This window comes from Lepisosteus oculatus, chromosome 3, assembly GCF_040954835.1.
Source record: "Lepisosteus oculatus isolate fLepOcu1 chromosome 3, fLepOcu1.hap2, whole genome shotgun sequence".
NCBI lineage: Eukaryota > Metazoa > Chordata > Actinopteri > Semionotiformes > Lepisosteidae > Lepisosteus > Lepisosteus oculatus.
The window spans coordinates 16,760,239-16,784,605 of NC_090698.1; the positions used below are offsets into that span (position 1 = coordinate 16,760,239).

A 24,367-nucleotide genomic window follows, 5' to 3' on the forward strand; every position below is an offset into this window, starting at 1 on the left:
TCTTGAAATTTCTTGTTTAGAGATTATTTAAAATCATTCCCTCATTCTCTTATTCTCTTTTCCCCCTGAGTGGCTAAATTGTTGTTATTTTCTTTTAGTGGAAGCAGGGTCATGTTCTTGAGCATCAAAGTCAACAAGTTGCATGGTTTCTGTATAGTATCAATAAGGAAGTACAGTAGGTGAATTAAAAGCCTACTAGCAGTGTCAGTTTGATGTTGGGTGGGCTAGAGGAGTCTGTCAACACTTCTTCATTCTGTCCTATGTGTGGTTATGGGGTTTGTACTAAGAGATCAGACATGAAAAACTCGTTATATGGGCATGACAAAATAATTGGGTATCCTAAAATTTATAAAAACGACCAGTGCTACCAAAATTCTTCAGGACTTCTAGTAGTGTCCTCCAAGATTTTACATGTATCCCATAAAAAACAGTGTGTCAAACAATAGAAAAATATTTTGTGCAGTGATCAGACCTTTAACATACAGTATTTCTGCATCAGACAGGGGGTTTTGCGCACATGGTTGAGTGTGCTGCAAGGGGGAATTACTGTTAGAGGCTGGTATTTTTTCATGGTATGGGAAGAGTCCTTTGATCATAGTGAAAGCATCAATGAAGGCCACTGGGTAGCACCAGACTTTCTGGTTTGATACAATGTCACTCTGAAGGACTTTTGTCTGCTGTTCTGCACACTGCCTTACAGCTGTTTTGACTAGGCAGATGTTAACACATAATAGTTTTAAAAATCAATCAATGGCAGCCACAGAGCACTTAATTCAATATTGACTAATTACTATATAATTATGTGCTGCTTCTGGAAAGCTGCTTCGATGCTTGAGTCTTATGAATAATTTCTTCACATACTGTACCACTGCAAAGAGATAGTAATGTTATATTTTGTAGATATACATGAGATTACTTGTTGATACTTTAATTAATACATTTTAACAACATGTTTAAAAAAAATATGAATGGAGAAAGAATCAACCCACCTTACTATCTTTTAGTTAGGGTAACATTAAGGGCAAGGACCAAGGTTAGTTCAGATGGTTAGAATTCATTATCGGCATTTTTACCCATACTAAAAATACTAAAAATACTAAAAATACCAATATTTTTCTTCAATCGTTATTTTTAAACATCTAATCACATTTGTAGTTGTGCTCATCTTTTCTTTCATTAACTCATTTTCTTCCTTGCTTTTTTCCAATATGTTGCTCAGAATCAGAACATCAGAAGACCCATAAGAGTACTGCTGCAATCCTTCAGTTTCTTCAGGCAGAAGTAGTGAAAGACAAGTATCATATCTGTACATTTGGAAGATCTTGAGTAAAATCACGAAATGTTTTTAAAAAAGAGAGGCATGATCAGACAGAAAGCTTCTGTCAAATGCTTACTCAAATATTATGTGACTGTTGCTGCTCAAACAAGCCTCATGGACTCCATTGCACTCACACAGGTGAGTATGCTGGGAATGTAGCACTTCCAAACCGGACAACCAATACATTGTTTGTTCAAGTCTTGAAGAATGATTTAGGAAGCAATCACAGGAGGTGTCCAATTGACCATCCCACTTAACATACTGCACAATCAAGAACCAAAGCATGGTCTCAGAGCCCCTGGAAGAAATAAAAAAACAATATTAGAAATGCAGTATTGCATAACTACTTTTATTATGTACTGTATCATGAAGAAATAACTCATCTTGAATGCTTTTGTTCAATGTGAATTGCAATTCAGTTTTTACAAAACCACTTTTATAATAAAACAAACATGTATTATATTGTTTTCTTAATTGATCAGATTGAGCATTGAGAAGAAGAGTTTTGTAAAGGTTTTAAATGTCCTTGATTGCACACAGAGCATATTATCCAAGCACAATGACTGTGTAAACACCCTTCAGGCTCACTTGGACAGCTAATCAATTAGATTTCAAGCATTGCTGAAATTTCTCTAGTAATTTAGAGAACCCTTTAAATTCTAACAGTAAATGAGCTCTCGACAAAACCTCCCATCTCAGTAATGACATGGGAGAGGCAAGAAGTTTTTTAGGATTCATGTCGTATTTGATTTCTAGGTCTTTACTCAGAGAATCACAGTGCAACAGAGCCACACTTATCCTATAGCAGAGGAAACGGAAGAAAATTACACATTTGTCATGTGATGAACCAGCCACTTTCTTATTGTATGCTAGGGTGTTATAATGACCTTCAGATGATTTTTACTACCAAGATTATCAAAGTGGACAAGACTTCTGCAACTTGGGAAGCATAGAAGATCTCATAGTTATTTTTGACTGGCACGTTTTGCATGGGTCTGCAAATGTCTTTTTTATCTATTTATTATTAATAAATATTTGATGATTATGATTAAAGGTTTTGAATGTACTGATTTGATTTACAAATTATGTTTTCTTTCTCTCTGTAAAAACAAGATCATGTGGCTTATGTATGTTTCTGTTGGCCATATTGTACAAAATTATATACAGTAAAACTATCTTGTGTGGAAAAGATATAACTAGGAAGGTTTGTGGTAAATTAATCTTAGCCTTTGCAAAACCATCTTGGATTATACTGTGTATCAAAATGTCCCTTTGAAAAATGAAAATGGCTGTGTTGAAACAGTTATTTCAGAACCCATATAATCAGCAACTGTTGCTTTAGTTCTGACAGTCAATCAACCTGATTTTCTCTTAGTGACAGCTGACTAATAGCAGTTTGACCAAAGTCAGTTTCCTGAGAAGAGATGTGGCTGGTGTTTGAGAAAGTAAAACATCTTGTAACGTAACTATATCCGGCAGCTTTGCTCAGTGTCAAATGTCATTGTGAGTTTTCTGAATCCTGAATGCGTGAAAATTGTAATAGTGTGACTGTAATTGTAGTGGTGGTCCAATGTACAGTAATCACAGTGAGCTGTACAATACTGTTTTTGTGTGCAACATTTTACCTTTGGTTCTTGGACCAGCATTGGTCCTATTCAGAAGTTGTGAATCGTCATGTTCTGCTGCATTTTATATCCCTGTGAATGGGAGGACAGATGGTTTCTTGGTGGAACAAACAACCCAGAAAGTGTTTCTGAAATTGCAGTTGCTTCAGCATTTTAATTAAGTTGGTGGACAAAACAATTGCTGTTGTCTCAGAGAGAGAGAGAGAAAGAGAGAGAGAGAGAGTTCTTTGCCCTTTGACAAATGTTTTGATAACAGTTAATTACAGGGGCTGCAGGTTCAGTACAAACTTGATACAGATGAAGAGAAATGTAATGCAGTCTAAATATACTCATAGTAAATATCCTTATGAATGATTAATAGCATGGTCATTAACAGGGGTGATATATTTAACGTAATTATTTACATTATTAAAGTTAGAAGCTATTTCTCATGGATTTATAAATAGGATTTAAAGTGTTACCCAAGTACCATTCAGTACACATAATATAAAATACTGCAACCACCTACAAATGGTAAATGAACACAGAAAATAAACGGCTTGAATAAATAAAGTCAAATTGGTTTGCTCTCATGCTGTGAGGCTGCTTGACAGAACAGACATTTGTGGCCTGGCCAAAAAAAATGCACAGCAGGGCATCCTAATGAAACAGAAATAAAATAATCTTACAATGAATAGCTAAGCAACTGGCACAATTAAATTAAGTGAAGCCGATAACTGATAGATCTGGTATTCTTTTATTTTCTTCTTTGAATATCTGACATGTTTTCAAAGGAAGTCTAACATTTGTAAACTCGGTTGTCTGAATATTTTTTAAATTCTTGACCTTTTTTTCTTAAAGTATCAGTTGTTTTGTTGTAGTGACAGACACAGTATTATGTCTTTTGGGAAAATAAAACCTTTTTTAAGAAAGGATTGTGGCAAATATCTTTTTCATGTTCAAAAAAACTAATGAAAAAGAGTAGGTATAAATTAGTTTTAAGCTGCAAATCTCACAAATTGAGTAGTAATATGGAAGTCCCACCTGCCCCATTTCCACTGCCTTAATCCTTACCCTTCAGAAAACTAAGAGTCTGTTTCCTGAACATTCAGTCGCATACAGTAAGTTTACTCTCACACACTGTGTGCAACCCTCTACAGTATAAGTTTTCATTATCCCCTGTCCTTGATATCAATCAATATAATGGACCAAGACCAAACAAACAGACACACAACACATACATTGTTCTCCATGTATAGTATAATAGCAAGATTTTATGCACAGTAGTCCCAAAAACCATTACCACTATTTTCACCCTGACAGGCTAGTAACTGTTATCAAGAACGATAAGAGTGAACTAAAAGGTGACTTATCAAAAATGTGTCCATGTTATTTATTGTCAAGAGTGACGTAATTTTCGGATACTTTTACCTAAAGATTCTGCAAGCTGTTTCATAGTAAATTAAACCGAGTTTGGTTCTGTGTTTTTTTACTACTTGGTCATAAGAGTTTGGAGAGTTCACGATCCCTGAATTTCCTGCTCCTTTTAATACTGAATCAATTTCTTCTCTGCCCGATCTGTTGTGTAGCGGGGGTGCTGTACGTCACCTAGTATGAGCCTTTAAGGATAAAGAAGTTGTATCCCCTCATCGCCCCCCGAAATAACTCAAGAATTGCATTCATTGAAATTTTAACTCGTTGAAAACCTAAAACCTAATTTAAGCAAAGCTCCTGTAAGACTGAGCGAGTGCTGAGTAAATAGCACAGCGTGATTTATCTCATTTCAAACATTGCAGCTGCAAGCGAAGCTCCCTTCTCTCCCCCTGAAGAAACGGGACACTGCTCTGTGGATACTCCACCCCTCACAATCTCGCAGCTTTCTTTTACTTTACACGATATATGTTTTACCCTTTTTCTGTTTCCCCCTCACGTCTTCATCCTTGCAATTTCACAATCAAGCGGTGGCAAGGCAGTCATTAGCACTTATGCAACTCAGTCAACTTTTTGTTTCCTCTACTTTGAAAGATTTGGTGAATTAAAACATGCTATGTCTCCAGGAGAGCCGGATTCTCTTTCTGTTACAGTTTGTTTTCTTTTTGGCTGTCAGCCATGCTAGATCCCCACAGCTTGGCAATTTCTACTTCCCAGACAAGGAGCAAGGTTAGTGTCTTAATTGTTGTTTTACATTTGTTGTATCCGACTGAAAAAATACATGCTATAGATGTGCACATACTAATTGCCAGTTAAAATGTGCATGTGTTCGTGCGTCGACAGTGATTAAGTTTCTGTGCACAGGACTGTTTTGGGGTCACGCCATTCATATTCTTATAGGAAAAAGTAGCGCCCTTTTTGATTACTTGAACGTTTTAATGGTTTAATTTTGCAAGGTTAAGGGGGACGGTTGTTACATTTATGAAGACGGAATACCGCCGTATAAAATGCAATATTTCATAATACAAAATTTTATTTGTGAATTAAACCGAGCTACGAAAATTAGTGAAATTTGCATGACTTTGCTATACATGCACACTTTTAAAAAAAAGCTTTTTTTCTTTCGATTTCCCAAAGAACAATTTCTTAGGTCTCAGACAGAGTTTGCTCTGGTCCACCCGCAGAAAGTTGGCAGGGACGGAGAGTTCGTTTCTCACAATTTAGCGCATCACATAAAGCTGAGGAGTAAACGGGACGTGGAAGTTGCAGAACACCGTGTCTTTTACAAATTGAACCACAACGGTCAAGATATAATTTTCGATCTTACTGTCAACCACCATTTACTGTCACGTGAGTATTTTCTGGAGTGGAGATCCGGGAGTCCAAACGCAACCAAGATGCACTCCTCGACTCTCAACTCTTGTCACTTCATCGGGACCGTGGAGAACTCCAGTTCTGTCGCTGGGGTAGCAGCTATAAGCACCTGCAACGGACTGGTAAGAAACAGTTACGTGTTTTCAAACCTGCTAACTACACCTGAATTTCACAACCTCAAGTTTAGCACTATGTAGGTATGTCATTTCCATTTTATTATTCACATGATTACATTCATTTCAATAACCGCTTATCCAGTTCAGGGTCAGCTGGAGCCTATCCTGGGAAGCATGAAGCTACAGTACTGTATATCCTGATACATCCTGGATGGGATGCCAGTCGATTGCAGAGACACGTACACACTCACACCAGGGACAAATTTACAGAAGCCAGTTAACCTACCAGTGTGTCTTTGGAATGTGGGGGAAAAACAGGAGCACCCCAAAAAAAAGCAATAAGTGTGAGGGGAACATGCAAACTCCCTACAGAAAGCACTCTAGGATTTAAACCCAGGCTCCCAGGGCAGCAAGGCACCAAAGCTAACCACTGTACTACCCTCATATTTTTACTATCTTGTACCTAATTCACCATGAAATACCTAGTCAGAGCTAGTATGGGTTGAATTAGTACTGCATAAATTGTTTTAAAAAATCTTAATATGAACAGGATAATCCAGGATGCTCAGAATATCCATGATTTGGTCGTCATAGTAATTAGTCAATTTGCCTGCAACAAACAACTTTTAACTTTAACATTAACCCTATGTTACAAAATACATTGAATATGAGAACAGCATTAGTTACATTGCTGAACTCAAGTCGTTTGAAATACAAGTTTATACTGTAAACCTTGAAAATGGACATACTGTAATGTTTTGAAAACATTTCCAGACTTGTTATTTAATCCTTCTGTGGTTTATTCACATACAAATTTGTTTTGTTTATAATAAACAATCTTTATGAATCATTGATTTACCAAATGAAATAGTGTCTGAGTAGATCTGCGTGTCATAGATCTATGTCATTAAAAAAAACTTTGGAAAAAAAATGAAGCTCATTTTATTTTCTTTAGACTGGTGTTGTCTAAGTGATAATATTGTTTTCATCTAGAAGTCAGTGTCTGAGTCACTTAAAATATGGATCCTCCATAAATAGACATGAAAGGGCTACAAGATTTTCTCCCTAACGTTTGTTTACACAGATTGAAAAGGTGTAGTTATCTTTTCTCTGGGCCTGCTAGACAGTACTGTCTGGGATACTGCCTGCTTTAAGCCTCAGTATGACTTTGTTCTAACTCTTGGTTTCGCCATTGAAACATGAATTGCTTGTGCTACAGTACTGTATGTACATAAGGTTTAGTATCTGTGGCTTGACAACGGCATTATGCACAGGGATTGTGGAGTAAGAGATGGATGTTTTTATCACAAAAAAACAAATAGCATATTCAACAAAAAGGACATGGAATTGTCATCATCTGTTGCCAGCCCCTGCTCCTGAAGTTTGTGAGGCTTAGTGTTCCAGATTTTTGTCAGAGAAAACATGAAACATGTTACTCGGTGAATTTCTGAGCCACGTTCCAGAAATCATAGTGTAATGTTTCTCTGCCACGTTAAAGGCTATGAAAACCTTTAAAATGTGTAGAAATCCCTATAATCTCATCTGCCTTTTGGCAGCAGCTCTATGGCTCCAGGAAAAAAAAGAATAGTTCCTAAAAAACATTTTAGAAAAGAATACTAATTGAAACTAAAGTTCTAAGAGGCAGCTGGGTGTTATTCTTTCTTCAATATCAGCTGTTCTGATTCACATAATGTGCGGAGCTGGACATATTAACGGTTTTTAAAATCATCAATGTCATGTTTTAATAGTGATCCGTATGCACTTTGGATCTTGCCTTTGGGCAAAGTGTTCCACTCCACAAATGAATTATTTGAGTAGTTTGCACATGGTTTGCTCAGAGGGAAGACTGCTTTCTGTGTTCAAAGTACAGGAGCTGACTTATCTCAGAAGTTGGTGGCTTTAGAGCCATGTGGCTAAATTGCAATATTAATAGAACTGGTAATTCAGCTAAGTAAACTGAGTTCTCATTTAAACCGAAATGGAACAGGCCCTGTGGCTCTGGAAATCTGGATTCTGAGACATTAAGGTGATAGCCTCCTCCACCTGTAGTGTTTTGACAGCTGTAAAGAACTACTGTACCCTGAAGGTGAGTTGCATCCTATGTTATACTGTATAATGAAGGCAGTGATATTTCATTTCTTGTTCCTAGGTGGAAAAAGCTATAACCTTTACTGAAATAGCTGAGATTCTCTTAATATATTTCCCAGGCAGGGTTTAATTATGAAGAATATATGACAATTTTGCAGACTATCTTAGTATGTGATACACAATGTCATGAGTAGTGCCTGTTGGTAAGCAGTGCTGTAGGACCTAAATAGTTTGAGCATGCATAAAAGAACCATGATTAATCTTGTTCACCTGAAAGTTCAGAAATGCTTTTGCTCCATGTCACCCTTTTGGGTAATTTTTGGTTTGAATTGGAGCATACTGTTCAGTTTAATGGACAGTGAGCACCACTTTTGATATCAGCCTGCATTCATCATTGTTCTTCCACGTCAAGACCACGTGGACCAAGCTGATTTAATTGGTGGGAATTTATATTTTTCATGGCCTTGCCCTAGTGCTGTGGTCTGTCACTTTTCCCAGCTGCCCTGACATTCTCTCCCTTCCAATACTTGGCACAATGGAGTATTCTTTGATTAATTTGATTACTAGCATCATATTTCTGCTTGTTATTTTTTTCTTACAAGCTCTGGGTGATCCTGATTAGGAAACTTGACCTTTTCACAAACAATTGAGGTATGCATAACAAAATACCGGTTGTTGGTATGTAAATCTTCAGTGCAGTTCAATTGCTGTAGCCTTGGTGGGCACAAATGCGTTTAGCTAGGCTCAGACTTCAGACTTCAGACTTCCCCTTTTCAAATGTGCGTTGCTAACAGGTGTTGCTCAAAACAGATTAATTGTGTTTATTGTGATATAAAACAAATTAATTAATGGCAACTTTAAGCCCCATTACTTTAAGCCCAGGCCTTTAGAGAATTAACTTGGGAATGACTGGGATTGTGGGTTAAACAACTGGGTTGTGTAGTCATGGAAAGACTCTCACATGAAATTATTCAAACACATAAGACTTTTAGTCACATTATGACAATTTTCTTCAAGTGCAGAGCAAACGTCATGTGAATAGACAAGAAAGTTATATTGTATATATCTGGTCCAAGAGCAAACACAAAAACAACAGGCACAACAGCATCTAGTGCCACTCCTGCAGAGGGGTGACATTAATAGAGTGTGGGAGGATTTTTGAAAAACTAAAAAAAGGAAATATATTTTATTAATAAAAATAAAGGTAATTTAAGATGACGTATTTTAATATTGCAGTGTCCTGTAATGGTCATGCTAGCTGAGCTTCATGAATATAGCTGCTATAGAAATAGCATTGAAAAGACTGATAAAGATTATGATGATAAAGGCTACTTTTAAATTTCACTAGTATTTTAACCATCCAACATGTGCTTAAGGCCATGAAAGCAAAGACAATCTTTAATACAGATAAAATGTTTCAATTGTATAGTTTTTTAAAACAATATACAGTAAAACATCCTTCATTTGTCTAACTTCTTCCAATTCAGGGGAGCCAGTGCCTATTCCAGTAAGCATTGGGAGCAAGGCAGGGTAAACCCTGGACAGGATGCAAGTCCACCACATGTGCTCACTCACACCTATGACCACTTTTCCCAGAAGCTGTCTAACATACTGGGAGAACATACAAACTCCACACAGATAGCACCCCAGGAATTGAATCCAGGGCCTCAGAGCTGTGAGGCAGTAATGCTAACCAGTGCACCAACATGCTGCCTCCTACTGCCCTCTTACACCATATATACCCCTAAGTCATATTCTAATGCCCGTAAGTGGATTGTTACAAGTTTCATGGTTATAAAAGGGTCTGTAATACAATTGTTCAGGTGTTTGATTGTTACAGCTGCTATAACAAGATGCTTTTCTTGTGAAACAAGATCTGTGTTTATTTTTAACTGAACATTATCTTGGTCACCATCATGTTACCCACAATATAAAACATATTTCTGGTAGATACTGATTGTGAGTGGTGGTGTTGCATTTATGTTTCTAAATAAAATCTATTGAGCTCCTCTATTCAATTTAGTTCACCACATACAGTACAGTAGGTCATCAGTTATTAATTCCTGATGTGAGCAATTTGGAATTAGAGCACATAATGTTCTGCTATTTTCTTTTCTTTTTCATCCTGTCTGCACCTGTAAGGAAGTAAAGAAGAGTAATTGAATGAAGCCCAGGCTAATGTATTTTTAGGTCCTAAAATACATTAGCCTGGGCTTCATTCAAACCACCCTGATTTGATCTCAGTGGCCCGTGGCCCTTTATAGATTTTTTAGACTAGTGTTAAGAAACTGTAAATAAACAATATAATCCAATGATGAGAATTACAGTATAATGATGCTCATTTAGGCCACAAGTACTTTAATAGTCCTGAAATGAGCTGGGCCCTGTTATTTATTTGCCTGCTTGGTCTTGCTGCCTGCTTCTTTGTGTTGAAAATAAGGCCTTGAAGTCATATCCACATTACTAAATTACTCAATTAAATTAATGATCCATTGGAAACTGAGGTGAGAGATTAATTGTGCCATGAATTCATTGCAAAAATAGTCAGATCACTGGGGGTCACAAAGAGAACAGAACCATATACAATTGAAATTCATAACTTTTGTAAAGAGAAGGCTATTCTCATAGGAAAGAAAAATCATGTCATTTTGTTAATTATGAAAATATCGCATATTCAAAAACAGATATGGTTGGCTTCCTCTAACAACTTTACCCTCCCAGAACCTCTGAAAAAAGCAGGAATGCTTGAGTGTGCATGCTCAAAAACTCATTTTGTAAGCAAGTCAAGCAGTAGTTTGTGGCTTAATGGAATGCAATGGAAACACTCTGAATTTCTAAATGTTTAGGTTTTTATTCACAAAGGAACAATAAAAAGGGAAATATTTTTTTTTACTGGGCTACACAGCTGTTAGTTCCCTTGATTAGCCTAGTAAAGTGTTAAGCGTTTTGAGGCTATCTGAACTGAATATTTATTCTTGACATCAGTAAACTCATTTGATGAATTTACTGCAGAGACAGCCCTATGTCCAGATCATGACCTGCAGTAAGTAGCAGAAAAAAGACCAAAAATGGCAGTACAAATCACATATTTGACTATTCCTAGTTTAACAAGTGTCAAGGGGACTCAGAATCAATCTTGAGGTTTGACATCCAGACCAGCTTTAAAGTCAAATGTTCAAGTAAGCATTCGTGATGAGAACTTGCCCTTAGTGTTTGATAGCTCTTAGCTCCAAATTCGTAAGCTTTTTCAATTATGTTTACACCTAGAAAACCAATATGTAATATGACATTATAACTTGAGAGATAGTATCCTAACAGATCTTTTAACTTTTTCTTTGTCTTTATTGATATTGAAAGCTTTGTTTGATGTGAATAGTTTGGATTTTTTTCATTTGTTAGGTCAAAACTGTCCATTATCAAAATATGATGATTGAAGTGGCACAGAGTGGGAGTTGCAGGATATATCTTCATGTCTAATGCAGCACAGAAGAGCAACTCCATTGCTGAGTTTTATTATGTGTGATACATTTCTCTAGATAGATGCTTTTATTGTTTTTAAGGATGTTTCCTATAACACTTGGAATTCTAGAAACTGTAGTTTTAATAAAATATTAGTCTTTCATGTAGGCACAAAATATTGAACATTTACTTTAGGATTAAAAAAAGCAACTTAATTCATTCAAGGCTAAAAAAAACCTTCCTCATTCACAATAAGTTCTTTAGACTATAACACATGCTTTAATGGAGATTCCAGATCAGTACAGTATTTGTATGAACTTTGCCCTTCCTTGAGTTCCCTGAAAGAAAACCCAACTGGCGCAAAAAAAGATAATTTCTTAGTTTAATTTTGTACATAAGAATGACAAGAATCAACGTTGAACTTGTACACACCACAAATATCCTCACTGTACTCTGCAGTACAGTAAAAATAAGCACACACATAAATATTTTTAATGCATTACGTAATTTTTTTGCAACAACATTCCAACAACTCCTATGAGACAGAATGAACTGCTTTTCTGGATGTGCTAGTGATTCAGGGTCCTTCTCAGTTCCGATTGTTAGTCTAACTGAGTGGTGATTCACTGAGAAGTTTGCTCTTCTGTTTAGATTTTGACTATATTGCAGATACAGTATCACAATACATCCATATATGGGTGTTGCTTACTTTTTTTTCCTACAGAGCCCTGTTTCATAGTTGCAGACCCAAAGAGCTACATATTTCTTTATTTTTCTTATGTAAATGAATCTAAGCTGATTTTTGGAATCAATATAAAATTTAGCAGTGGTAATGATAAATCCACTTACTTTTTTAGTTGTTTTGAAAGGGCATAATCATATTTTGCTTCAGGGATGTGCTGTTTGTGGGATTACTTTTTGGGAAAAACTGCTAAAACAAGCTGTTGTAAGGAAGCTGTTGTTTCTTTTCTGGAAAAGAAGGAATTTTCAGTACTGTAGCTATTTTTGCTACAGTATTTTTTGGAGAAAAACCACACATACACACAAAATGAATTAAAATGATAGCGTAGAAAGGTAGCTATTGTGATGTCATTGAATAACCTCCAGTTTATACTGGATTATGCACATTTAGAACACTTTTGCCTTTATATAACATCTTTCTGTAAACTGTAGTTTTGGATTATACTAGGCACTATGATATGTGCAGTTTCTCTTGTGAAACACAATGTAGGGGTATCTTAAAAACTGAAACTGCAAAAGCCACGAAGATACTTAAAACATAACAACAAAAGATGTGTTACAGGTTAGAGGGGACCATTTGGTTCATGTTGCTTCTTTTTGCTATGATTTAAGAATTCTATCAGTTCATTTCTTAAAAGATGCCAGCTTATGTGAAGTTGCTGGAGAAATTAAATGAAGTTTTATATTGTAACACATACAGTACGGCCGACATTACAGGATGTGCGAGCTGGCTTGCCAGCGCCGTGATGTCACTGCCCTTCCCTATGAATAGCAGGGAGGGGAGATCTCCCTTTAGCTCACCTGTTGAGCGACACTGGAGGCCTGGGTTCAAGTCCCCAGTGGTGGGGGGCCGACCTGCAGCGGCAGCAGCGAGGGCGCATACCCACGTGAACCCGAAAGCACTACAATATGTTAAAATACTAAGTAGAGAGAACATGCCAATAGAAGAAGGGTTGCAAATGAGAGGAGACTGCTGAAGCCACATTAGTTTAAATGTTAGTTGCTTATTGAACTGAAGATGTCATCAGACTGTATGGTTTCAAAGAACTGTTTTCAACAACAATGGTATAATTAGTTGCAGACACAACTTAAAAATAATTTTACAACTTTTTTTTAAAGAAGTGTCTTCTCTCTGCAGCCCTGAATACTTTTAATTTTCATGATGCATGTCTTTTCACTTTTGCAGAAAGAAAAACAAAAAATATGTGGTTTATATATTAAAGTTTCAAGTAATTGCAGCAATTTACCAAAGCCAAACAACCACAACATCTTTGGAGGCTTCACTGGCATCCAAAAAATCACTTTAAAGTCACAAATTAAGAGGTGCAGATAAAGTTGATTGTGTGACCACTACTGTGCAATGTAGTGTGTCTTCTGTGAATTAGAAGTTTTTCTTTTCTTTTACTAGGAGATGGGAGATACCCTTGCTCTCTTTCCTTGGGGCAGCCCTCATTGTCCTCTGTTCATGCAGCACTTTCTGAAGGAAGCAGCAAGTGACTGGGGAGGCTAAGATATGCAACTGTGATTGCTTAAATAAATGGTTTGCATGTTTATGGTGATGGTGGAGAGTATCACACATCTGTTCAAAGCCTTTCACATAATAAACAGAAACTCAGCGATGGAAGCTTGCAACAGATGAGCAAATGTTTAGTTAATTGAAAACACACTTGTTTCTGACATATCCCAGTCAACATGTTGTGTTTGATTGTCCATTTTACACCACATTAAATGATTGATTTTGACAAGAAGCAAAATTCTAAACAAAAAATTAATCTGAAGTGCAATTTTAACTCCCAACATTGAACATAAAATTGGTTGCCAGGAGTGAGGTGTGGAGCATGACAGAATCCTTTGTAGAATGATAGATTCCCTACATTGAGAGTTCATACTCCAGGAGCTGTCCTCATTAGCCTTTTAGGGGTGACTTATGCCCATAAGAATGTACGTATGAACAAGATTTTAGTCATCCTTATGAGGACAGACACTAGATTCAGAGGAATTGTTTCTAATCCACTTGGGACCTTTCTCTTCAGAACAGCTAATATTGAGTGAATACGTAGCCATTTGGCATGATTAATAAATTTAGGTTTAAAATTTTCAAATCAAAACAAGTGATATCTAATTCACTCTATTAAGCAGTTTATCATATATAGAAATCAAATTAAAAGTCAATTGGCATCCAGGAATGATTTCAACAATGTTTTTAAATAACATTTTGTCTAATGGGTTGCATTTGTCGTTTAAAGAAAGAGGTAACCCAGATACCTTCTTCGACAAGTTTCTGATAATGTAGGGTTTCCACATGAACATTGTTTCATTATCATTAGGTCAGGGCTTTTTATTTTCATCTAGTAAAGTATAGCTTTACTATAGTAATGACTAATAAAATATAGCTCTAAGAATTAAGGTGTGATTTTTAAGAATGCATCAAAATGTGTGGTCTGAGCACTGACCAAGGAACCAGATGCACTAGTAATGATATTTATGTTTTCTTTACAATGTGCTGCCTTCTTCTTGTGTCCTCCAAGATTGCAAGTGTGCTCACATACTGCATCTCAGTACAGGTAATATCCAGAACATAAGCAAGTCTGTGAGCTGTTTTAAGTGAGCAGGTAAAACCGACAAGTGTAATGTAGGCCTTACATCAGGCTCTTGCTTGTGTCCCCTGTACACTTCTCAGCAATAAGTTTTGAACCATCCATTCATAAATATGCTGCACAATATGCAATAAAAATATGACAATCTTGAAGATTTAAGCTACTCCTTTAAATTAAGGTGTTTTGTGAGTCCTTATTTTCCTCTTGTGCTACATAATTGCATCTGAATATTTAATTGCTTTATTTAGCGCTGATGTAGAAGCAAGATTGCATCCTGCTTGGATAAATTTGCATCTTGAGTAACTGCAGCAGTTTTTCCGTTCAAGCACTGAAAGTACTACATGCCAAAGTACTCTTAAATGGGCTTGGGGAACAGTTGAAGCCCTGATTTTAAAACCAGTGTTCTTTCAGTGTTAGTTTTGTGTGTTTAATTTGGATTTAAACAGTCTTAGAGTTTGAGATCATGACGTGGTTACAACAGGAGTGCATGGTGTACTTAAGCACAGCATCAGTGGGCAGAAATTTGACTTGATACAGAAAAAATAAGATCTGCAGAAGCTTCAGTCTCTGGAAGAGTTCCAGACTCTGAAATCAAGGTTCAAAGTAAGAACTTGAGTTCTAAAGAAGTAAAGTATGCTATCAGATTGGTAACAGATGACTGTGCTAATACTCATTGTAGAATGACACCAACCTGTCTGTTCGTTTGACATGTACAAGTGACTGTTTTCCCTAAGAACTGCTGATGAAGACCCGAAGTATGCTTTTAAGCAAGTACTGTAAGCATTTAGACTCCCACCTGCAATTTGTAGGAGTCCTCCTCATTTTGTGCTGCCTTTCAGTTATTACTGATGTATAAATAATGCAAAATACAATGTAAAACACAGGTTTTATCAGTCAGGTGTGTCATATTAATGCTAGGTTTAAATACTGTATATACAGTAACAGGAATTAAAACAGCTAATTTTCTCAGGTACAGGTTGACAAAGGGAATTGCTAGACTTTGTGTGAAACGTTATTTCTCCATTGCTGAGTTTTGAGCTCCATTGTTAAATTGCACACGGTTTTCAATTAGTTTCCTTTTTCTTATTTTGCATTAGGGAGATTTGCATATCTGTGATCATTAATTCAGATTAATAAGAACATAAAAATGAAGACTGGGAATTTTACGACCGATTCAAGCAAAGGGTAAAGAAATCTCCTCATATATATGGTAATTAAGGAAAAAAGTTAAGTGTGCACTTCATGGACTTTCCATTTAAAGAGGCATTTTGATTTTAATTTCCTTAACCCTGAATTAGGCTTTGTAATTCAGTTTCCAGACTTAATGTCTTGAGCTCTTTGAAAGATACTAAATTCATTTTAAAACTTATATTTTGACATAAAAGACCTCACAAATGAATGTAGTCCTAAAGTGATCTCTTCTTCATAGAGGAACACAATTGTATATTTAATAATAGTTGGTGGTTTAATTCCCTTGTTAACCAAGGCAGGAGCATGTGATATCCTTCAGAATGAACACAAAGTAGCTGGGTAAGAGTTTTGGGAAGCCCCATTACCTGTAGAACTCCATAAGAAAACTGTGCCAAATTTAAACTGAAGCTTTGTAAGGTCAGTGGTTTTGAGGTTAAAAAGAGCCCAGATTTTGTGCAGACACACTGAAATTTAACAATTTAGTGATTCACCAGAATGTAATGGCATTTGTTTTTTTTTTATCATGTCAAAATAGACATTTCTTTTAATAATACTATTGACCAAGAACATTTAACTTAACCATGTTACAAGATCAAGCAGATCCTGTGATTTGAATGTTGATTAGTTCTATTCAGAATTCACAGCCTTGATTAATTTTGGCTTCTTTAACACTGGCCCAATCAAGCAAACAAATATAAGAAAAAAATTGCACATTGCTATGGGCGGAGTGTTAAAATCTCTTTAAAGTGTGATATGCTATAGAATATCCACTTTGTATTATAAATTTAGCAGCCCTCGAATGTATTCAGCTGTCTGTGAAGAAAGACTGAATTTGTTATCTTCAAATTCAGCACCACCACCAAGGAATTCAGTTACATTCAAGATTGGCTTTTGGCAGAAATTACCCTTGTTTGAAGGTGAGGTGCTTACTATGAATTTATTCCTTTTTTATACAAGCCTTTCACACAAGCCAATCTCAGAGTATTTGCAATTTTGTGTATACCACATAATTCAAAAAAATAGCTGCCTGCCAGTTAATTTTTCTGTAATGAAGAAATCAAACCGGATGGAATGACTGAAAAATAATGAAATTGTCACATGTGACAGCACATACAGAAAGACGATTAACTGCTACAGTTTCTGATTCCTCCACAATTAAGGATAAACAATAATAGAGCATGTTCATGAGTGTGAATCATGAGGGATATGTTGCAGTTTACAATTCCTGTTTAACCTTCTCTTATAGTGAAAGGGGAAAAGGAAGCATCTATTGAGCAGCTGTTTTTAATAAGCACTTATTATGCAACTGATGGATTCAAAAACACATGTAAAAACATCAAGAGTTGTCTTGATATGACCAAGTAATCAGCCTCCTACAGAAAACTCTTGCTTTCTGGTTAAAATTCTGAACTCTCTGAACTGGAGTAACAGCTTTTGTCACTCCTTACTTTTGAAAACTTTGCAAGTTTGTAGCAAATGCCACAATGAAAAATGCAAAACTATTTGATTTTTTTGTTGCTTCGACAGTTTGCTTTTTCATGCAGGTGTAGGACTACCAGCAAAGTGAAGAAGGGGCGACAGAAGGCTTAGCAGAAACAACTTATGACCTACAGTAGAGTAATTGAGTTAGGAAGAACTGTACCTGTACTTGGGTTCAGCTTAAGATTTTGTTAGAATTGACAATGGGTCAATAAAACAACTGCTTTGTAACGAAGTTATTAATGCCTTGGATTGTTTTATGATTTTTATGTGTGTCTTTGAGAGTTAAAACAAATTACCATAAGAAAGAAGAGGCTGTTATTTTTTCTTTTTCTTAATCAGTGGATTTTTCTGTAGCAGGGAATTGAACCTAACAAAACCCATCGAGTATAAATTTAAAGTATTGCACTATTTGAACTACAGTAGTTTCTTGCTTTTGTTATTTTTTTATTTTTGGAGCCTATGATGTGCTGAGGACAGTCTACATTTTTCATTGTTCTGGGGTAAAAGACTACAGTTTGTCTGTGTTCACAAATGCAATGTTTCTGTTTCTGTTTCTGTTTAGCCTGTATTACTTTCCTTTACATACTGTATATACTGTAACAAACCTTCAAATATTTACCAACTATCCAACTTTTCCTGTTATTCCTTGTTTTTGTATGAAGCGTCGAGTTTTTCTCTTGAACAGCTCAAATTTTACAAGTTTAACACCTGACCCACAAATCTAATTACATTTGTAATTAAGAACATTAGGATGTTTCCAAATGACAGGACATCCATTTATACAGCAGGGGTTTTTCTGGGACATCGTGAGTAAAGTGCTGTACCCTGCTCAAGGGTACAACAGCTGTGCACCATCCAGGATTTGAACTCGCAACCCTCTGCTCCAGATCCCTGACCACTACTTCATATTGTCAGGTAGGCTCTGGACTGTCTTTTTCATCTTGTTCTAATGAGAATTTTCTTTTTGAGCCCGAGGTTTGTAGCTTGTACAACCTTTTTAGACATTGACATTGCAAGTTCTAAACTGTCCAGTCTGGTAGACTTTGCACTCTACAAAACAGCCTTCCTATAAGTTCTCTCATCCTCTGTATGATCTGAAAAGAAAGCAGAAACTCCAGTCAGAGAAACACAGTAGAATACAGAATCGTGAAACCCATCTGCCAATTTTCTGGTTTAGCTTCTCTCACCAGAAGGAGAGCCACCACTTTGTACTCTTCAGGGCTTCAGGACTGCTCTAGCTGAAAAATGAGATGCTAGAAAAAATAAAACAAAATTGTTTTCCTTATCTTCTTATCTCCTTATCTAGGCACTTTTATGTAGTTCTTTTATCAGGTGGTCTGCTATCGGCAACACTTGCAGTAGTTTGCATGTATATTATTATAAATAATACATTTTATTTTATAAATGCTTTTAAGAGGTCATATCATGATTGAGCCGTTTTATGTCAGAAGCTTTAAAGTACAGTAACAAAACCGAAGCTAAAATGCAGTGAAAGTCCATTTAACAGAAACAAGTGGGAGCTGGTGCAAAGGGACGGATAACATATCCTTAAGCAAGTCCATATACCCTGTGTAGAGCAGGAGTTGCTCAGGTTTCATGTACAAGAGTTTCAGGACCTCGTTTTGATCAACGGCAGGCAGTAGGCTCTCTGGATGTCCTACATTTGATGCTGCTATGCATCCTGACAGAGAAAGCCCAGTATTCCTTAGAGCTTTCAGGCTAAGAGTGGCATCACTGGGGCCTGCTGTTAACCGTATGAGAAGGCCAGTTAGCAAGAATGCTACGCCACACTCTATATGCCTTGCGTTTAATTATCTGCAAGGTCCCAAGCTGCGTTTGTGAACATGTTCCATCACTTTCCAGGTCTCCAGAGGCATTCCATGGAAAATGCTGTCCTCTTTTGTTTTGTAATGAGGAAGACATTTAGTGGCACCAACAGTAAAGTAAACATAAGGCAGAATCCACAGGGATTGAATGTTTCAGTGTCTGCTTGGTTAGTGTGGCCAAGTCATGCATGTACTGTATTGTGTTGTAACTGTATAGCTCTCTCTCTCCAAGTAATGTACTGTATGTATAAATTAGTCCTGTGAAATGGATAGACATAAGCATATGTTTACGTAGGGATGTGAGACAGAAACATTATTAATCTGAGTTTTCCATTAATTTGGGCAATTAATAACTTTAGCACTAGCATTCTTTGGTTGCCAGGATACAGTGTTATTGTGGGGGTGAAAATGTGTGTTTTCTGTTTCCTTTAAGAGAAACGTAGAGAACATAATTTCTGCAGGTCTATATTCTGATTTACCTACAATATTAATAGAATGCTACAGAATACAGTGAAAATTCTCAGAAGGATTAAATTAGCCCATATCCCATGGAGAATTGTAAACAAAGGAAATCAGTGGATTTAATTAGGTACAAATGTATTAAAAGTGCTCATTGCAGCTTATTCACACTATACAGTACCTTTAATCCTTTGTGCCAGTCAGACAAGTTTAAATGATTTTCTCTTTTCCATCCAGAAAATTATGTAAACAATAAAGGTAAATTTGGTTCAGGTCAAGCAAATAAGTGTAAGTTATATTATAATAAGAAGACATTTCTAGTCCATATAAAAAACAAAGCTTATATTACAATCACTGAGATAGTGATTAGTGTGATTGATCTGCTGAAGACGGAGGTACTTTATTGGGTCAATTTACTCTGAGTATTATGTTGGAAAAAGTGAACCTATCGTTAGTATTAAATGAAATATCTTTGAAAATTAGTAATTCATTTTATTTGGACAGTAAGGGATAGAAAGGTGCACTACTACTATAACTGCACTTCCAGCTGCTGGCAATGTTGGTTTTTCTAGAAAAAACTAACGCCCTGTTTTGTCTTGATATATGTGCAGCCAGTGCTCTTAATATTAATAGAGAACATGTTTCCTTGACCTGAGAAGGGAACCTTGACTGTGCTTTGTGAATTACAAACCACCAACAAAAAAGGGAGTTAGTGAATTACAACTGAATCTGTTATTGATTTGAGCCTTGACTATCTCCCAGTTTTCACTTCAAAGTTTCTGCTGACATGCCTTCCTTCAAGAAGGAGATCCAGCTTGAAATGAGCAAAGCAGGGGACTCAAGATAAACTGGGGGAACAAAAATGAATCATGACCATTTTTTAAAGAGAGTATTAGAGAGACGTTTTGTTACTATGTTTGGCAATAGCAGTCCTATTGCTCAACCCACTACCACTAACAACTGTGTAAAATGTGTGAGCAGTTTCGTCGAAATAGCTGTCTGTACAAATGTAATTGTTTGGGTTTTGGCTGTAGGGACTATGAAAACTGTGTAAATGTAGACACCTCCAGTCTTTTCCCAAAGAATGTAAACCAAATTGATGGGCAGTTTATAGCAGAACAGCTTTGATATTGACATACTCTATCTGCAGGCTGTTCTTATTGGCCTGATCTCAAGATATCTGAAAAGTACTTCTTCTCCTTCTCCACCTTCTCCTCTTCCTTCTTTTTCTTCACCAACAAATATGGCCAGAAAATCACATATTTTAATCTATATGTGCTAGGAATGCTGGAGTGATATTTTTAGTTAAATTAGAGCAGAAATATTGTCTTGGCTATTTCAAGAATTTCAGAGGAAACAAAATAATTTTGAAGTGATGAAATACTGCCAAGAATATAAAATGATTTTTTTTCCCATAATGCAGTTGCAAATGACTTTAAGATTGTAATTATTCTCTACATGTCATATGGGTTGCCTCCATATGATATTAAAAACTGAAGAGTAGCATAACTGACCCATTCTAAGGTGTAGGACATTATACCCGAATTAAAAAAAACACTGAGACATAAAGGCATTGAAATTGCTTCCTTTGTCGATGATGCTTTGTATGTTCTGTGTCAGTGAATTTCTTTGTAGAGGTTATTAGAGCTTCTCAACAGTGTGTTAGAGAACGGTTTAATATACTGTACTAACCCTAGTTTCAATATATGACATTAATAAAATATATTAAAAATTCTACTTTTCTGGTAAATTGCTAATACATTCATTGTCTTTGCATATACATTATGTGCTGCTTCAAGAGACAACTCCACAGAAATAAAATGTTGTTTGTTTCACCTCTGACTTTCCTTTGTGCTTATGCAGGGAAAACTGCAAGAAAAACTAACTTGGACACGCAGTAGTGTGCACAAATGCAGTGGCGTTTTCAAACATGTCTGGGTTCAGGTCTCCATGCATGTCCCAGGGCTCTGCCTGTCTTATGGAATACTGTCAGGTTTCTGACTCAGTCTAGATTACTTTTTGGTGTTTGAACTCATTAACAGGACTCCCCAAATATTTCTCATGTGTGGTCTTGTTGGAAATTGTTTTAGCTTCTTCCACGTATACCTCACCTGAGGGCCTTGCCAGATTTACACAGTGACAAGTCAGACTTTCTTCTTCATCTGTGACAGCCTCTTAGGCTCTTAGTATTTAAAGTGTACTCTTTCTGGTAGATTTTAAATAAACTGAGTTACACTCCAAACCACACTTACACGCTGTAGAGAAACAGACAAGGCAGTGGCTGTAACAATTTTCCCATGTCCTTTTTCATACATATTATTTTTACAAGCTTTTTGTAATTCAGTGAAGCTGAAGGGCTTTTGTTACTTTTTGCTGCAGCTGTTAGAAAGTTATGATAGAACCAAAAGGTGTTATTAAATACATTTTTACAGTAAATGTCAATTTTATTTTAAATGTCAGTGGCAACTTTTTAAAACGGAAATACTCACCATGGACTCCTTCAAAACTTATTGCTTTATGTATACCATGCACAGAGTCTGTGAATAGTGAGATTTGGTGATTCAAAAAATGCATGTGTAATTTATGGGAGCAATAAATATGCTCCTGTTCACACTTCATTATGCAAGGAAAGCAGATGGTGTCATCTAACGAGTGTCTTAAGTTTAACTTGTCTGTTCTCTCGAATGATGAACATCCCCAAGACAGAGGAAGAAAAAGCACCCAACATTAATCTCCAGATTATCCCTCTGCCTGCTGAAGCAATGGCATGGACATATGACACCATATGGACAGTTATACATTTTGTATATGCTTAAATCAGCATAACTGTGACAGAAGCTTACCGAGGGTTCTCATTATAACTCAGAAGATTATTCTCTCTGGCACCAGGTCAACAGAATACAGAAATTGTTACTTTTTACGTTGATATTTTAATCATGCTCATAACAGTGATCATGACCTATACAGCAAGAGGGTTCAGAGAACAATATTGTTTTTTTTCATTACTTTGTTAGTTATCCTGTTCAGATTTTTTAATTTTTTTCTTCCTGTTAGTACTGGCTCTTCTTATTTTATGATGAAATACTTTGTGTGCTGATGAAGACAATTCACTTTTGTTCTTATAGATTATTAAATAAAGAAATACAACTCACCAAGCCATCATTGGCATACCATACATAACTTCTTTTTTATGAGCAACCTATGTGAAAATTGTTTTCAGAAAATGTTGTATAATTGAACCTTTGAGTTCTTCTGTTGGACCTGGGCCAGTATTGCCACATCCACACTTTAGCAGCCCCTGTGTCTGTCTGGATCTGACATCAGCCACTGACTGAATTTTACTCTAAATGAAAGATGTACTGTAGCCCCTGTAGAAACATTTCGTGAGCAGGGAAGCTGGTCCTGTCTTTGCATACTACAGTACATAGTCTGCAGTCATTCCGTTCACCAACTGATTGTGTTCTTCCATTACTTTCCTTTCTGACATTCTGTGGTTACCAGCTCTGGTCCCTGAGGACTACAATTCCTTTTGCACAGTGCTTTGAAACACCCACAGGAGAGTGAACTTGTGGGAAAAGATATTTTAGTGCAATATTTGGAACACACAGCCAGCCTGAACCAGTGTCTAATAAATAACAAATCTCCTGCCCTTGAACACTTTCAAATGCTAATAATTGAGCTTGATATGAGCATGAAAAAGAAAAGAGTTATCAGTATTAATATACTTTGGGAGATGATTGAGTCAGAATAGGAGAAAATAAATGTCAATATGCTGCTTAAATTGTGTGACAGAATGCCTGTGGTTGTTTCAAGACTGGCTTCTAAAATGAGGAGTGTTTCTCCTGAGAGGGTTAATATATTATCATAATAAAGTAATATTTTATGATGAATCCATATCCAAAGTAAAATATCTTTCTGCCAGGTTATCAGCCAAGCTTCATTTGTGAATGCCATTATAATACTGGGGAGGAAAGCTGTCCTGATCACACAGTCTACAGATAAGCTGGGCAGTGTGTTACCTAAAAGCACCACCTGACAAGGCAGTAATTCTCCACTTTGTGCAGTCAGCCTTGTTTGAATGGTGCAAGCTGTTTGCATGGTGAAGTACAGTACCTTCTCCGATATCAAAATAGGAAAGAAAACCAATTAAATGTTTCATTTGGGACCAGACATTTTTATGATATGCACTGTTTAGAATTAGACAGATAATTTGAACATGTTCTTGAAGCTAACAAATACAGCAAAAATGTATTGTGTAATTATTTTTAATCTGAGTGAATTTCAAGGTTGTGTCCTAAAGTGTGCACTGTGAAACATGAAAGTGAAAAGAAATATTTTATTTTGTCAGTAGATGGAAGTCTTTGGGTGCTGGTTTTCAGAATTTTTGGTTGCATCTGTGGTCAAATAAGAATGGCGGACAATGTAACATAATACAGGAGCTACCTATTTACCCCTTCTCGAGTCTGAGCAAACTCAGATTAATGTCCCATCCATTTTTTCCTTCAGGGAAGTACTGTACACAGCTGGATTATAAAACTGCCCACAGCTGCTGCTTGTTAGGTTACAAAGCTCTTGCTGCTCCTGTAGCTATGTTTGTAGCTGTGGTAGCAACATATGTCGCTCTGATGAGAGTATCACCTCCATAACAATTATACCCCATATTATGTCACAACAGCTATTA

The 24,367-nt window shown here is 36.4% G+C and overlaps 1 protein-coding gene and 1 long non-coding RNA gene across 2 annotated transcripts in view; one reads left to right on the forward strand and one right to left on the reverse strand.

Annotated features, from left to right (window-relative positions):
• Nucleotides 1-1,498: 1,498 nt before the first annotated feature.
• On the reverse strand, nt 1,499-4,912 carry LOC107076510 (uncharacterized). The gene is made up of 3 exons (XR_001477732.2): nt 4,831-4,912; nt 2,944-3,015; nt 1,499-1,616 (listed from the first exon to the last, which is right to left on the reverse strand). It is a non-coding gene; the product is annotated as an uncharacterized lncRNA (long non-coding RNA).
• The window catches only part of adamts12 (ADAM metallopeptidase with thrombospondin type 1 motif, 12), a 146,618-nt gene continuing 127,025 nt past the window's right edge, over nt 4,775-24,367 (forward strand). Inside the window, exons 1-2 of the mRNA XM_006627246.3 lie at nt 4,775-5,082; nt 5,491-5,849. Of these exons, the coding sequence (XP_006627309.2) occupies nt 4,965-5,082; nt 5,491-5,849 (477 nt within the window). The 5' untranslated portion in view covers nt 4,775-4,964. The remainder of the gene's footprint in view (nt 5,083-5,490; nt 5,850-24,367) is intronic.